This window comes from Gobius niger (assembly GCF_951799975.1).
Source record: "Gobius niger genome assembly, chromosome: 22".
In the NCBI taxonomy this organism is placed as follows: domain Eukaryota; kingdom Metazoa; phylum Chordata; class Actinopteri; order Gobiiformes; family Gobiidae; genus Gobius; species Gobius niger.
The window spans coordinates 6,089,505-6,104,260 of NC_136873.1; the positions used below are offsets into that span (position 1 = coordinate 6,089,505).

The 14,756-nt window shown below is 34.6% G+C and overlaps 1 protein-coding gene across 1 annotated transcript; it reads left to right on the forward strand.

Moving 5' to 3' along the window:
* Positions 1-1,444: 1,444 nt before the first annotated feature.
* On the forward strand, positions 1,445-11,178 carry spag8 (sperm associated antigen 8; the record flags this gene model as incomplete). Its single annotated transcript, XM_079581092.1, has 6 exons — positions 1,445-1,527; positions 2,828-2,987; positions 3,084-3,129; positions 5,630-5,744; positions 8,400-8,462; positions 11,071-11,178. The coding sequence occupies exons 1-6, from the start codon at positions 1,468-1,470 to the stop codon at positions 11,176-11,178; spliced, it is 552 nt and encodes a 183-aa protein (XP_079437218.1). The 5' UTR covers positions 1,445-1,467.
* Positions 11,179-14,756: the final 3,578 nt, after the last annotated feature.

Below are 14,756 nucleotides of genomic sequence, written 5' to 3' on the forward strand. Positions count from 1 at the left end.
AGCTTCAGGTGCGTTTGATGAGCCGCACAAAGGGCCGTCACGCCGCCGGGGGTGTGGAAGAGGAGGTGAATGTGTGGGATGAGTAAAGCGTGTTCGCCACGTATGCCGACGCCATTGCCGTTTCTATAGTTCTATACGACTGTGCCACGTCGGTCATTTAAAGTTATAGAAATGCACTGACTTCTTTATCCAGTAAAAGCAGTGTCTGTGTCATTTTTTTTATCCATTCTTTGTGATTTTTTGTCACATTTTTATCATATTTTTGTCATTTTTTGTCACATTTTTGTCATTTTTTTGTCCATTTTTTTTAATCAAATTTTTGTCATTTTTTGTCAAATATTTATCATATTTTTTGTCATTTTTTGTCACATTTTTGTTATTTTTTGTCACATTTTAGTCTTTTTTTTAATCAATTTTTTGTAATTTTTTTGTAATTAAAAAAAAAAAAATTGTCACATTTTTTGTGATTTTTTGTCACATTTTTGTTATTTTTTAGTCATTTTTTAGTCATTTTTTATCAAATTTTTGTCATTTTTTTGTACATTTTTTGTCACATTTTTGTCATTTTTTTGTCAAATTTTTATCATATTTTTGTCATTTTTTTGTCACATTTTGCCACATTTTTGCCACTTTTTCATCAATGTTTTCTCACTTTTTTGTCAATTTTTCTCACTTTTTTGTCACATTTTTGTCATTTTTTTGTCAATTTTTTTTAATCAAATTTTTGTCATTTTTTGTCAAATATTTATCATATTTTTGTAATTTTTTTGCCACATTTTGTCACATTTTAGTATTTTTTTGTAATTTTTTTGTAATTTTTTTGTCACATTTTTTGTGATTTTTTGTCACATTTTTGTTATTTTTTTGTCATTTTTTGTCATTTTTTTGTCATTTTTTATCACATTTTTATCATATTTTTGTCATTTTTTTGTCACATTTTGTGACATTTTTGCCACTTTTTCATCAATGCTTTCTCCCTTTTTTGTCATTTTCTTCTCACTTTTTCGTCACATTTCCATCATTGTTTTCGTCTCAGTTTTGTTGCTATTTTCACATCTTTTTTCCAGAAGCTTTTGGACTGTGGTAAAGCCAAACTGGAGAAAATGTGCTCGGTTCAGGTGGGAGTTAAGGGGTTAAACACTGTTGAACCATCACTAGCCGAGCTGAAAGCTTTTTGAAAAACTTTATTCAACATTGAAACACAATAATCACCAAACATGCACAGAAAATACATATTTAGAAAATACATTTCTCATTTATAAAAGCAATGTTGGTCAATATCCCTCTTATCTGTCTGTCTTTCTTTTTAAGAGAAAGAAAGAGGGGGGTGGCCGTTGCTATGGTGACCCCGTGGCGTTGCTATGTAAACAAATCTCTCAGGTTTCTTTCCTCACTGTGGAGCTAACAGCTAACGTGTCGAGGATTTTGGCACGTTTTTGACGACATTCCCCAAAATAACCCTCTAAAATGAGCGAGCACCACGAGCAGAAGGCGGGAAAGTGGATGGTGTCCAACTGGTTAGAAGAGGTACAGCTTTATTTATTGATTATTATGTTTCTCAAACTCCACAGTCTGCAGATTGTGGCTGCTAGCATGTCCTAGCGTCACTTATCATGTGTGGTCTCTTGAAAACTTGCTGTTTGACTGTGTGAATGATTTGGGGGGAAACTTGATCAACTATTGAGTTCGGGAAAGATCACAGTTACCATGGAGATCTTTGCAGCTGTTAGCATACATTTCCATTGACTAACATTAGCTAACAATGTAAATAACACACTGTAGTGTCCAAATGTTTTAATGTGAACATTAACTCCAGCATTTTACCTTTTAAAATGTATTATTGCAAATCCCATGATGCTTAGCGATATGACATCACACTCCTGAACTGTATAAGCCCAGTTACACTCTCAACTCCAGCTGATGATTATAAAGACGGCATCCCTGGAATCGCCCATATTGAAAACAGTTCAGGGAGAAAACAATTTGGAGAAAAATCTAAACTTTCTCTAATTATTCAAAAAACTACTTTAACAAACTCTGAATTATGAATATAGTTTTCTACTAAATAAAGATAAGATCAACAGCCCATAAATACATACAATACATACAACGGAGGATGCTAACATGATGCTGATGCTACATGTTAGCATACTCACGTCATCAGATTTTTTTTCCATCATTTTTTTTTGGGTATTCAACTCATTCTTCAGTCTTTTTTGGCATTTTTTTTGGCATTTTTTGTCACTTTTGTCACATTTTTGGCTTTTTTTATTTATTTATTTTGGTAATTTTTTGTCAAATTTTAATCACATTTTGGTAATTTATGTTGGTCATTTTTTGTCATTTTTTCATACACTTTTATCAAATTTTTGTCCCATTTTTTTCATTTTTTCGTCAATTTTTTTTCAATTCATTGCTAGCAGTTAGCTCGCACTAGCTACAACAGACGTTTTTTCACTTCTACTGAACAATCTGCTGTGAGAAAATATCCATATGGGCCCGATTTACACTTGACTTTATTTATGTGATAAATGAGTTCATATTCCACCAGTAAATGGCTAAAAAGAGTGGAAAATTGTGTTTCTCTAAAGATTCTATTTTCCCCCTCAGCGAAGCCACGCCCCCTTCTATGACGAGATGCCGTCTGGCTAAAGAATCGTTCAAAAAGAAAACAAAAACATAAAGTCTAAAAAAATGACATGTTGCAGCCCTGATCTATGTCTTTGACTGTTGATGCTACACGAGTTAGCTTGATTAGCATGCACAAAGCCAATTGTAAGCTGCTGTAATGTTAGTTAAACTGGTTTTTAATTCTCTTTCTGTCCAGAGAGCAGTGGCCCACATCGACACAGCGGAGACCCAGAACCAGACACACAAGTACGGTCACCGCGGGCTGCTGTCCATGGAGCTGGGAGCCAAGATGGAGGACGTGACCACAGTGAGGGCCACCTACGTCCAGCACCAGGGCCCGGGGGTCAGGCTCAAGGGTCGGCATCGGCTTTTCCACATAAAACTGAACACGTAAAACTTTCACGTCGTTTATAGCAGTTGAATGATTGTTTTATGCACCGTCTCACCTCCAGGACGAAGACTTGAACTCTTGGAGAGACAGATTGCACAAAGCGCGAGGTGAGGCGAGCCCCGTCATTCACATCTGGAGCGCATGTACAGAAGCCGGAAGATGAGGTTTAGCGGCCATTGGACAAAAAGCAGAGACTTGAAATGTGACAAAAAAGGGAGAAAAACATTGACAAAAAAGTGACGAAAAAAAATGACAAAAAATGACAAAAAATGACAAAAAAGAACAAAAAAGTGACGAAAAAAATGACAAAAAAAGAACAAAAAATGACAAAAAAATGACAAAAAAAGAACAAAAAATGACACAAAAATGACAAAAAAAGAACAAAAAAATGACAAAAAAAAAGACAAAAAATGACCAAAAAATGACAAAAATGACAAAAAAAGAACAAAAAATGTCAAAAAAATGACAAAAAAAGAACAAAAAATGACAAAAAAATGGCAAAAAAAGAACAAAAAATGACACAAAAATGACAAAAAAAGAACAAAAAAATGACAAAAAAAATGACAAAAAATGACAAAAAAATGACAAAAAAATGACAAAAATGACAAAAAAATAACAAAAAATGAAACTATTTGTGATGTCATTGGAAACGCATGTATAGGAAAAGTACATTGAGCAGGCTAACGGACTCTGAAAAGCCTCTCGGACTAGCCTAAATGCTAACTAAACGCTGCTTCTCCTTTTTATTTTCTATGCCTCACACTAGGGGCCTAATCACGCCCCCTGGTGATTGGTCCAATCACCAGGGGGCGTGATTAGACCCTCCTGGTGATTGGGGGGGGGTCTAATCACCAACTGTGCAATGATTTAGCCAATCAGAAGGGCCTTTGCAGCACAGCACAGAGGTGGGATGACCCGCATTTTTGGGCTGTGGGTGAGATCACATGGTACGGTTTATGTGAAAAGCATGAGAGGCCAAAACACCATCTGATTTCAAATGAGTAAAGCAATAATCAGGGGTTCAGATTGATTGAGGCCTGAGAGAGGTACTTGTTTTAAGCAGTCTCAAGCAAAGTGATTAACCTCTTACCACCCGACTAAACTGAATGCATTCTGTCCTTTTTGGCCATTATATAGGCCTGTGTGGCACCTCATTTGAAAGCTAAGACCCACAAAACTGATCTTTTTCCTCACGTTGTTGCTGTGTTGTGTCACGTTCTTGATGTTTTTTTTGGGCCACATTTTTGCTGCATTTTTGTCATTTTTTTGTTGAGTTTTTGTCACATTTTTATTGAGTTTTTGTCACTTTTAATGTTTAATTTTTGTCACTTTTTTGTTGAATTTTTGTTGAATTTTTGTTGAATTTTTATTGAATTTTTGTCACATTTTTCTTGAATTTTTGTCACATTTTTGTCACATTTTTGTTGAATTGTGACGGAGCCGCCGTCAGCTAACGCGGGGAGGCCACGACGCTAGCACACCTGTATACACGCACACACACGCACACTCACCCAGACCAACTTTCCCTTACTGTGTAGACGGTTTACCGCTGTCCTCTGGGTTCTTCTCAGCCACCACAGCCGTCATGGGTGCACACTTGGCTGCTGCTAAATCCTTTTCCCATCCATAGATTATTCCAAGTTACAAACATTTCTCCAGTATACAGCACACACAAGGGCAGGGTGTGTGCATGAAGGGGAGCTGGGTACAACGCAGGTACCAGCTCCAGGAAAACTGCAAAGGCGGACTGAAAAACTGTACATATTGTATAGCACTGCACATGGAACTGGTAAAAACTTTATTTTTATTGCACCTTTTGGCGGACCAGCACAATAAAGTCACCCGACACGAATCTGACTAAGCCATATCATTTGTAAAGGCGTAACCCCGCAACATGAATATTTGTTGAATTTTTGTCACATTTTGGTTGAGTTTTTGTTGAATTTGTGTTGAATTTGTGTTGAGTTTTTGTTACATTTTTGTTGAATTTTTGTCACATTTTTGTTGAATATTTGTTGAATTTATGTCACATTTTTGTTAAATTTTTATTGAATTTTTGTCACATTTTTGTTAAATTTTTATTGAATTTTTGTCACATTTTTGTTAAATTTTTATTGAATTTTTGTCACATTTTGGTTGAGTTTTTGTCACATTTTTGTTGAGTTTTTGTCACATTTTTGTTGAATTTTTGTCACATTTTTGTCACATTTTTGTTGAATTTTTGTTGAATTTTTGTCACATTTTGGTTGAGTTTTTGTCACATTTTGGTTGAGTTTTTGTCACTTTTTTGTTGAGTTTCTGTCACATTTTTGTTGAATTTTTGTCACATTTTTGTTGAATTTTTGTTGAATTTTTGTGACATTTTGGTTGAATTTTTTGTCACTTTTTTGTTGCGTTTACATCCTTGTTTTCTTCTCATTTTGTGTGGCCGTTTTGATGCTTTTTTCCCCAATAATCTTTCTGATTAGGGTAAAGCCAAACTGGAGAAAATGGGATCAGTTCAGGTGGGAGTTAAGAGGTTAACTTCCAGCCCCAGGTTTTGGAGAACATACTGGATCATTATTCAGATCAGATTCAGACGTAACGTGTTGTCTGGATGTGTTACAGGCAGAAGATGGAGCATCAGATGAAGCCTGCCCCGTGTGAGCCAGAGTACCGCTCAGTCAGCGAGGAGAGCTTCAGCGTCCCGGGATTTGTTCCCCTGAGAGAGCGCATCACACCGGTCTGTACACAAGAGCTGGTCTAAACCACTAGATTAATTTGTATTTAATTTCTATTGTATTATGGCAGACGTATATTTTACACAGTATTTGCTAAAACATAGATTTAACACAATTATTTTTAAGATTTTGCTAAATCTTAAAAGTGAAAATCCTACGCGGTGTGGCTTTAAATATTCATTGGCAATATCGTCAAATGTTCGCATTACACCCATTGAGCCTGTTGCCGTGCCAACCACGTTTTGTCAATACGTTTGTTTGTGACATCACACACACTAACTCCAGGGCCAAAGTGTTGAGAGTTACATAGAAAAACACAGCAAAACCAGCAACTTTATCCAGAGCCGTGGGAAGATGTTTTAGTTAGGGGGAGCATTTTGTCCAGTTCAGCTTTACCCAAATCCTGTAGGCCAGTGGAACACCTCATTTGAAAGACCTACAAAACTAAATTGATCTTTTTCCTCACATCCCTTTTTTTGTTGGGCAGTCATCTAATTTTTGTCAAATTTTCGGGACTTTTTTCTCAATTTTTCGTCATTTTTTTGTCATTTTTTGTCATTTTTTGTCAATTTTTTGTCAATTTTTTGTCAATTTTTTGTCAATTTTTCCGCAATTTTTCGTCGAATTTTTCGTCACATTTTTCTCACTTTTTTGTCCAATTTTTGTCCATTTTTGTCATTTTTTGTCACATTTTGGTAATTTTTCATAATTTTTTCATCCAATTTTTGTCATTTTTTTTAATCACATTTTTGTCATTTTTTGGTCATTTTTTGTAATTTTTTCATCAAATTTTGTCATTTTTTTATCACATTTTGTCACATTTTTTTGCCATTTTTTTGGTCACATTTTGGTCATTTTTCGTACTTTTTTCATCAAATTTTTGTCATTTTTTTGGTCACATTTTTCCCACTTTTTCATGAATTATTCGTCACTGTTTTTTCACATTTTCATCCTCGTTTTCGTCTCAGTTTTGTCGCCATTTTCACACCTTTTTTCCAGAAGCTTTTGGACTGGGGTAAAGCTGGAGAAAATGTGCTCGGTTCAGGTGGGAGTTAAGGGGTTAATATTGCCTGCAGTTCACAGACTATCCACCAGGGGGTGCTGCAGCGCCCTCAGCACCCTGGGTTCCCACGGCCTTGACTTTACCAGAATCTCCTGCTGAAATAACAACAGATAAAAGGCCAGCAACTGTTTTACACTGAATTAGAATCATAAATCTCTACATTTGTTTCCAGGCAAAATGAAGATAACTTTATATTTAAAATTAGCCTCCACTGTGTACTGAGAAAAACAATTTGATGATTCAAGTAAGAAAAGCATTACTCACGAAAATTCAGAATAAATGTAATATGTCTGTGTTTGAAAAGAGCCTTGTAGTCGGCTCTACAGCAGGTTAAAATCCCATTAAATCCCATTAAAGTGAATAGTGAAAGAGCGATGACATCATGACTTTACAAACACATGGGGAATGAGTCAAACTGCTCCAGAGCTTTACCCGATCCCAAAACTGAGCATGAGCAGGTCTCAATGATGCCAGTTTTTATCATTATGAACCCCTTAACTCCCACCTGAACCGAGCACGTTTTCTCCAGTTTGGCTTTACCCCAATCCAAAAGCTTCTGGAAAAAAGCTGTGAAAATAGCAACAAAACTGAGACGAAAATAATGATGGAAATGTGAGAAAAAAGTGAGAAAAAAGTGAGAAAACATTGATGAAAAAGTGACGAAAAATGGATGAAAAAGTGGCAAAAATGTCACAAGAAATTGACAAAAATTTGACACAAAAAAGACAAAAAAGACAAAAAATGACAAAAATGTGACAAAATGTGACAAAAATGTGACAAAAAAACGACAAAAATGACAAAAAAATGATAAAAAATTGACGAAAAAATGACAAAAATGTGACAAAAATGTGACAAAAAAATGACAAAAATGTGACAAAAAAATGACAAAAATGTGACAAAAAAATGACAAAAAAATGACAAAAAAATGACAAAAATGTGACAAAAATGTGACAAAAATGTGACAAAAAAATTACACTTTTTGACAAAAATGTGACAAATGTGTAATTTTTTTTTTTTATTAGAATTTTTCCCCCAAAAAATTTTATAAAAATTTGACAAAAAAATGACAAAAAAATGACAAAAAATGTGACAAAATGAGTTGAATACCCAACAAAAAATAATGGAAAAACAATGGTGGAAATGTGACAAAAAAGTGAGAAAACATTGACAAATAGCAGCGAAAAATTTATGAAAAAATTGCAAAAATGTCATAAGAAATTGACAAAAAAACGTCAATAATGTGACAAAATGTGACCAAAAAATGATTTAAAAAAATTATAATAAATTGACGAAAAAATTACAATTGACAAAAAATGTCACAAAAATGTGATAAAAAATTGACCAAAAAATGACAAAAAAGTTACAAAAATGAGTTGAATACCCAACAAAAAAATGATGGAAAAAAAATCTGATGACGTGAGAAAAAGATCCTCTCGGTTCAGGCGGGAGTTAAGAGGTTAATGCACTTATAGAAAACGACTGAAGCAACTCAGCAAAATGACGGGAAAAACAACAGAACTGTTTTTTCATCTGTGAGAATTGTACAAAATGGAGAGCGTTGACCTCCTGAATGGTGCTGTGTCTGTGCTCGCAGGTTCATGACTACAGGTCGCAGGACGCCATCACATTTTGGAGCGAGAACCACCAGAAAATACAGGTCAGTGGACACACACATTAACCTCTTAACTCCCGCCTGAACCGAGAGGATCTTTTTTCTCACGTCATCAGATTTTTTTTCGTCTTTTTTTGTTGGGTATTCAACTCATTTTTGTAACTTTTTAGTCATTTTTTTGTCAAATTTTTGTAATTTGTTTTTCAAATTTTTATCACATTTTTGTAATTTTTTTTGCATTTTTTTTATTTTATTTTTATCACATTTTTATCACTTTTTGTCACATTTTTGTCATTTTTTTTGGGCAAAGTTTTATCACATTTTTGTAAATTTTTTTATCACATTTTTATCACATTTTTGTATTTTTTTGGTATTTTTTTTTTATTTTTATCACATTTTTGTAATTTTTATCACATTTTTTTTATTTTTTATCACATTTTTGTCACATTTTTGCAATTTTTTTAAAAAATTCTTTTTTTAAATTTTATCACATTTTTGTAATTTTTTTTATCACATTTTTGTCACATTTTTGTGATTTTTTAAAAAAAATTTTTTTTAAATTTTATCACATTTTTGTAATTTTTTTTGTCAATTTCTCAACATATTTTCGTCAAATTTTTGTCTTTTAAAAAAAAAAAAAAGTCAAATTTTTGTCATTTTTTTCTTCAATTCTTTGTCAATTTCTTGTGACTTTTTCGTGACATTTTTGTCACATTTCCATCATTGTTTTTGTCTCAGTTCTGTCTATTTTCACACCTTTTTTCCAGAAGCTTTTGGACTGGGGCAAAGCCAAACTGGAGAAAATGTGCTCGGTTCAGGTGGGAGTTCAGGGGTTAACATCACCTACCCAGAATCCTATCAAGAACCTCGGTCGCAATCGTTTTCCAGCCACAGATAAATAAACGTCTCGCTCCTGCCTGTGAAATGTCAAGAGACGCTCTGTTTACTCTCCGAGAGCGGCGGTAATTATAGAGCGCGGCATCGGCGGCGCTTTTACCGAACACGAGAGCTGTCGACTGTTACGTAAAGCCTGAAGACAGATGCGGAAAGAAAAAAAAAACAGAGAGCAGCCTTTGCAGTGTTAGTGTTAATCATAATAATACTTCTAACTCCTGACATTTTTTCTGTCCTCAAACAAACAATAAAATTCGAAAGCAGGACCGTGTCAACTTATATAGCGCTTTTCCACCTACATTAGGCACTCAAAGCGCTTTACAGCAAGGATCCACTCACCCATTCATACACCAATGTACGCAGACACTGGGGGCAATGTGGGTGAAGTGTCTTGCCCAAGGACACAACCACAGTCTGCACTTTCAGGAGGTGGGATTCGAACCCCCGACCTTCCGATCATGAGACGACCCGCTCTACCATCTGTGCCACTTTTATCACATTTTTGTAATTTTTTTGGTCACATTTTTGTCATTTTTTCGTCAAGTTTTTATAAATTTTTTGTCATTTTTTTTCCACATTTTTATCAATTTTTTGTAATTTTTTTGTAATTTTGTTGTCATTTTTTGTAATTTTTTGTCACATTTTTGTAATTTTTTTTCTCACATTTTTGTAATTTTTTTTCACATTTTTATCAAATTTTTGTAATTTTTTTGTAATTTTTTTGTCATTTTTTGTCATTTTTTGTCATTTTTTGTCATTTTTTGTTATTTTTTTGTCACATTTTTGTAATTTTTTTTTCACATTTTTATCACATTTTTGTCATTTTTTTGTCATTTTTTTGTCATTTTATCGTCAATTTTTTATAAAGTTTTTGTCATTTTTTTTTCACATTTTTGTCATTTTTTGTCATTTTTTGTCATTTTTTGTCATTTTTTGTCATTTTTTGTCACATTTTTGTCATTTTTTTTTCACATTTTTATCAAATTTTTGTAATTTTTTTGTAATTTTTTTTGTCATTTTTTGTCATTTTTTGTTATTTGTTGTTATTTTTTTGTCATTTTTTGTCATTTTTTTTGTCACATTTTTGTCATTTTTTGTTATTTTTTGTTATTTTTTTGTCACATTTTTGTAATTTTTTTTTCAAATTTTTATCACATTTTTGTCATTTTTTTGTAATTTTTTTGTCATTTTTTGTCACATTTTTTTGTCACATTTTTGTAAAAAATTTTCTCACATTTTTGTCATTTTTTGTCATTTTTTGTCATTTTTTGTCATTTTTTGTCATTTTTTGTCATTTTTTAGTCACATTTTTGTCATTTTTTTTTCACATTTTTATCACATTTTTTTTTTGTCACATTTTTGTCATTTTATCGTCAATTTTTTATAAAAAATTGTGTCATTTTTTGTCACATTTTGTCAAATTTTTGTCATTTTTTTACTTTATTTTTTATCACATTTTTGTAATTTCTTTTTGTCATTTTTTATTCCATTTTTTCTCAATTTCATGTGACTTTTTTTGCCACTTTTTCATCAATTTTTCGTCACTTCCACGTTTTCCCTATTTAAATATGGTTACGTGAAGTGTTCCACTACAAAGTATAATTACACACAATTAAACAATGTGGATTTTCTAAGCGGATAAAAGGGGGAACTATATTGTAAGGCGTAATAATACCAGGAGTAGTTTGAAATCCGCGCAGTAATCTGGAAACATGTTTGAAATGGACCGAGGTTACATTTACTGCTTTGTGTTCTCCAGGGGCTGACACCGGTTCCGTCTGCGAGCGCCCCGTTCAGGAAGTGCTCTGGCTTCAGCCGACCAATCGGTGAGCGTCTGGATGAGGTGGACCCGCCCCTTGAGGACTGATCATGTATCATGAAGAGTTCTAATAAAGTAAAAACCCAAGGACTGTTTCATCGGAGCAAAGACTAGGGGTTCAAGTTTTCTCACATTCGAGGCTCACCAACTTCAAATCCCACTGCAGGGGTGTTGGGGTAGATTCTTGCAAGGAATATTTATTTTATTTTAGCTCCTTTACCTACCAAATATGGTCATTTCCTTTCAGGGAGACATATACACCTGCTTTGTGCAGACATTAACAGAACTCAATGTCCCTTTGTTTGTTTTATTCCACTCTTGCAGCAAAATCTCCAGTAGCACTTCCAGTCTCAGAACGTTCCAGTCTTGGGTGCAACAATATTTGAAGTGTTTTCTTTGGGATTTTTTAGCATCTAATCCTATTTGAATAAACATTAACATTTTTGCAGATTTATTTCACCTTTATTTGACTAACTTTTTCAAAAACGCTACAATCAGTTATCAGGACAGTGACAAAAAAACACAGTACTTTAATCCATCCATCCATTTTCTTCCGCTTTATCCGGGGCCCGATCTCGGAGGGTGCGCCCAGACACCCTGCGAAGGAAACTCATTTCGGCCGCTTGTATTCGCGATCTTGTCCTTTCGGTCATGACCCAAATCTCATGACCACAGGTGAGGGCGGGAACGTAGATCGATCGGTAAATCGAGAGCTTTGCCCCGACTCAGCTCCCTCTTCACCACGACAGACCGATACAGCGACCGCGACAGTGGGCTGGTGCCTAATCTTAATCAACAGTAGTGAGGGAACATAGGGCTGACCCCGTCAGTAGCTAGATGTTAGCATACTAAGGTGTTAGCTTAGCCGCTAGGCTCTAGTCTTACCTTAGAGCAGACATATGCTGTTTTAGACATTTATCTGGGCGTGGGCCGTCCACATCCATTGTAGGCAGTGTTCAGGTTGTGTTTTTGGCTTTGGGATGGAAAATAACTCAACACGGAGACGCTCATGCATGCTTTTATCACCAGTCGTATCCACTACTGTAATGCCCTGCTTTCTGGTCTTCCCACAAAGAGGATCTCAGGTTTACAGCAGCTCGAGTCCTGACCAAGACCAGGAGGCGGGACCACATTACAACGGTTTTAGAATCGCTGCATCGGCTCCCCGTGTGTTTCAGGATCGATTTTAAAGTTCTTTTATTGGTTTTTAAATGTCATAATGGTCTTATAAATAAAGTTTGATTGATTGATTGATTGATTGAACTCCCCCAGACACACTCTTGTGGTACCTCGTGTCTGATTTACCTCCTCCATGGGCAGATGCTTCACTATGTTGCCTCTTCTTCTTTGCATGAAACGTCTTAATGTTATATGAAAACGTAAAATGACAGATAATCGATAGTATTTTTTTTCTCTCATATTCGTGTGAAATCAAATCCTAAACTTTCTTTCCCCCGCAGTGTCTGGTTTCATGTTCTAACTGTAAATACGTGTGTTGTTGTTTTCTTCTTTGACGACTGATCGCAGTAATTAGCTCATTAGAACAGAGGCTTCTTCCCACGCGCCGCTAATATCTCGCCGCAGATCTGGATAAAAGAGCCGCGATGTTCCACTTTATCCGCGGACATGTACCTCGCGTGTCACTCACAGCTTTTCTTTTTTCCCCCCGGTGCCATTATGCCGGTAACTATAGCAACGTGTCAGAGCCGCACATTTCCCTTTGACCAAACGTTTCATTAGAACGACGCGACAAGTCTGCGGGAAGAGCGGACGAGATTGTGATTAGAAAATCCGCACGTTTTCTAGTTTGAGGGAAAAGTGTGTGGAGTTTTTAGGTCATTTTGGTTGTGAATGTCGGGGTTTTGGAAGTTTTAAACAGAGTAACTGAGTCTAAGGAAGGCGACAAAGATTCAAAATTCCAAAATCTTCGATCCGTTTTGCAGAAAAATGTGCTTGATTTAATCTCAGAATCAAATTGGCGATGCTTTCTATTGTTTTCAAAACTGCTTTAGGATAAAACGTGGGCTCACAATGCAAAACGAAATGGAAAACAAAAAATCGTAGAGTTCTAAACTGAAACAAATGAATAATGCCACGTGTCTGCCATGTGCTAGTTTAGTTTCAGTTTTGCATTTTCAACTTTTTTGTTGAATTTTTGTCACATTTTTGTTGAATTTTTGTCACTTTTTTGTTGCATTTTTGTCACATTTTTGTTGAATTTTTGTCACTTTTTTGTTGAATTTTTGTCACTTTTTTGTTGAATTTTTGTCCCTTTTTTGTTGAATTTTTGTCACTTTTTTGTTGAATTTTTGTCACTTTTTTGTTGAATTTTTGTCACTTTTTTGTTGAATTTTTGTCAGTTTTTCTTGAATTTTTGTCAGATTTTTGTTGAATTTTTGTCACATTTTTGTAGAATTTTTTGTCAGATTTTTGTTGAATTTTTGTCACATTTTTGTTGAATTTTTGTCACTTTTTCTTGAATTTTTGTCACTTTTTTGTTGAATTTTTGTCACATTTTTGTTGAATTTTTGTCACATTTTTGTTGAAATTTTGTCACATTTTTTCCAGCACTTTCTCTGGACTTTTCCACAGAAATAAACACCGCTAGCATGAAGAAAAGTGATGGTAACTTTTTGTCACGTTGTCGCTGCATTTTTGCTGCTTTTTTGACACTTTTCTGTCACTTTTTCGTCTCTTGTTTTTTGTTTTTTTTCGTCAAGTTTTTGTTGTTTTTTCAGCGCTTTTTTTCATTGCTTTCTCGTTACGTTTTCGTCACATTTTTCTTATGTTTTTGTCACTTTTTTGTTGCTTTTACGGCACATTTTATATATATTTTTTTTAAAGGCTTTTCTCACAACAAAAAGCAAATATCAAGCATTGGCTTAAATGACTTGAATTGAGGAAATGTATCTCGTTTTGAGCGGTTTTCACTCATTTAGACACTTTTCCTGATCGGACCAAGTTTCCTTTGCTTGTTTGAGGACATTTCAGACCAGTTCTAGGGTAAATCTCGCTTGAAATAAGAAAGTAAAATCGCCAATGAGATGAGACCAATTTTCTTACCCCATTGGCAAAGAAAATGACCTGAAATAAGGACGAAATGTATCGAAACGAGTCAGAAACATCTCAGAACAAGTGAAATAATCTAGGACAAATGCCCAAGAACTTCTTAACTAGTCAAAACAACAAAAATTTGGATTATTGTGCTCGAATTGAGATGTTTATACTGATCTAGTTAAATACTTTTTGCAGTGTGGGACTGAAAAACTGACCTGGAGCGTAAATGCGACACTTCCACAAAGACATATGTTAGCCTCTACTTCACCGAGTTTGGCTTTATTTGGCCAAATCTAAAAGCTTCTTGACTGGAGAGAAACACTGTAACGCCTCATTTGAAAGCTAAAATCGAGAAAAGTGATGGTAACTTTTTATCGTGTTTTATCATGTTTTCGTCACTTTTTCATTGTGTTTTTGTCTCTTGTTTTTCGTTTTTTTCCCCTTCATGTTTTTGTTGTTTTCATTGCTTTGTCGTCTCGTTTTCGTCACTTTTTTGTTGCTTTTACGGCACATTTTTGTTCTGTTTTCATCCTCGTTTTTGGATGCTTTTCTTTTAAGCTTTTAGATTG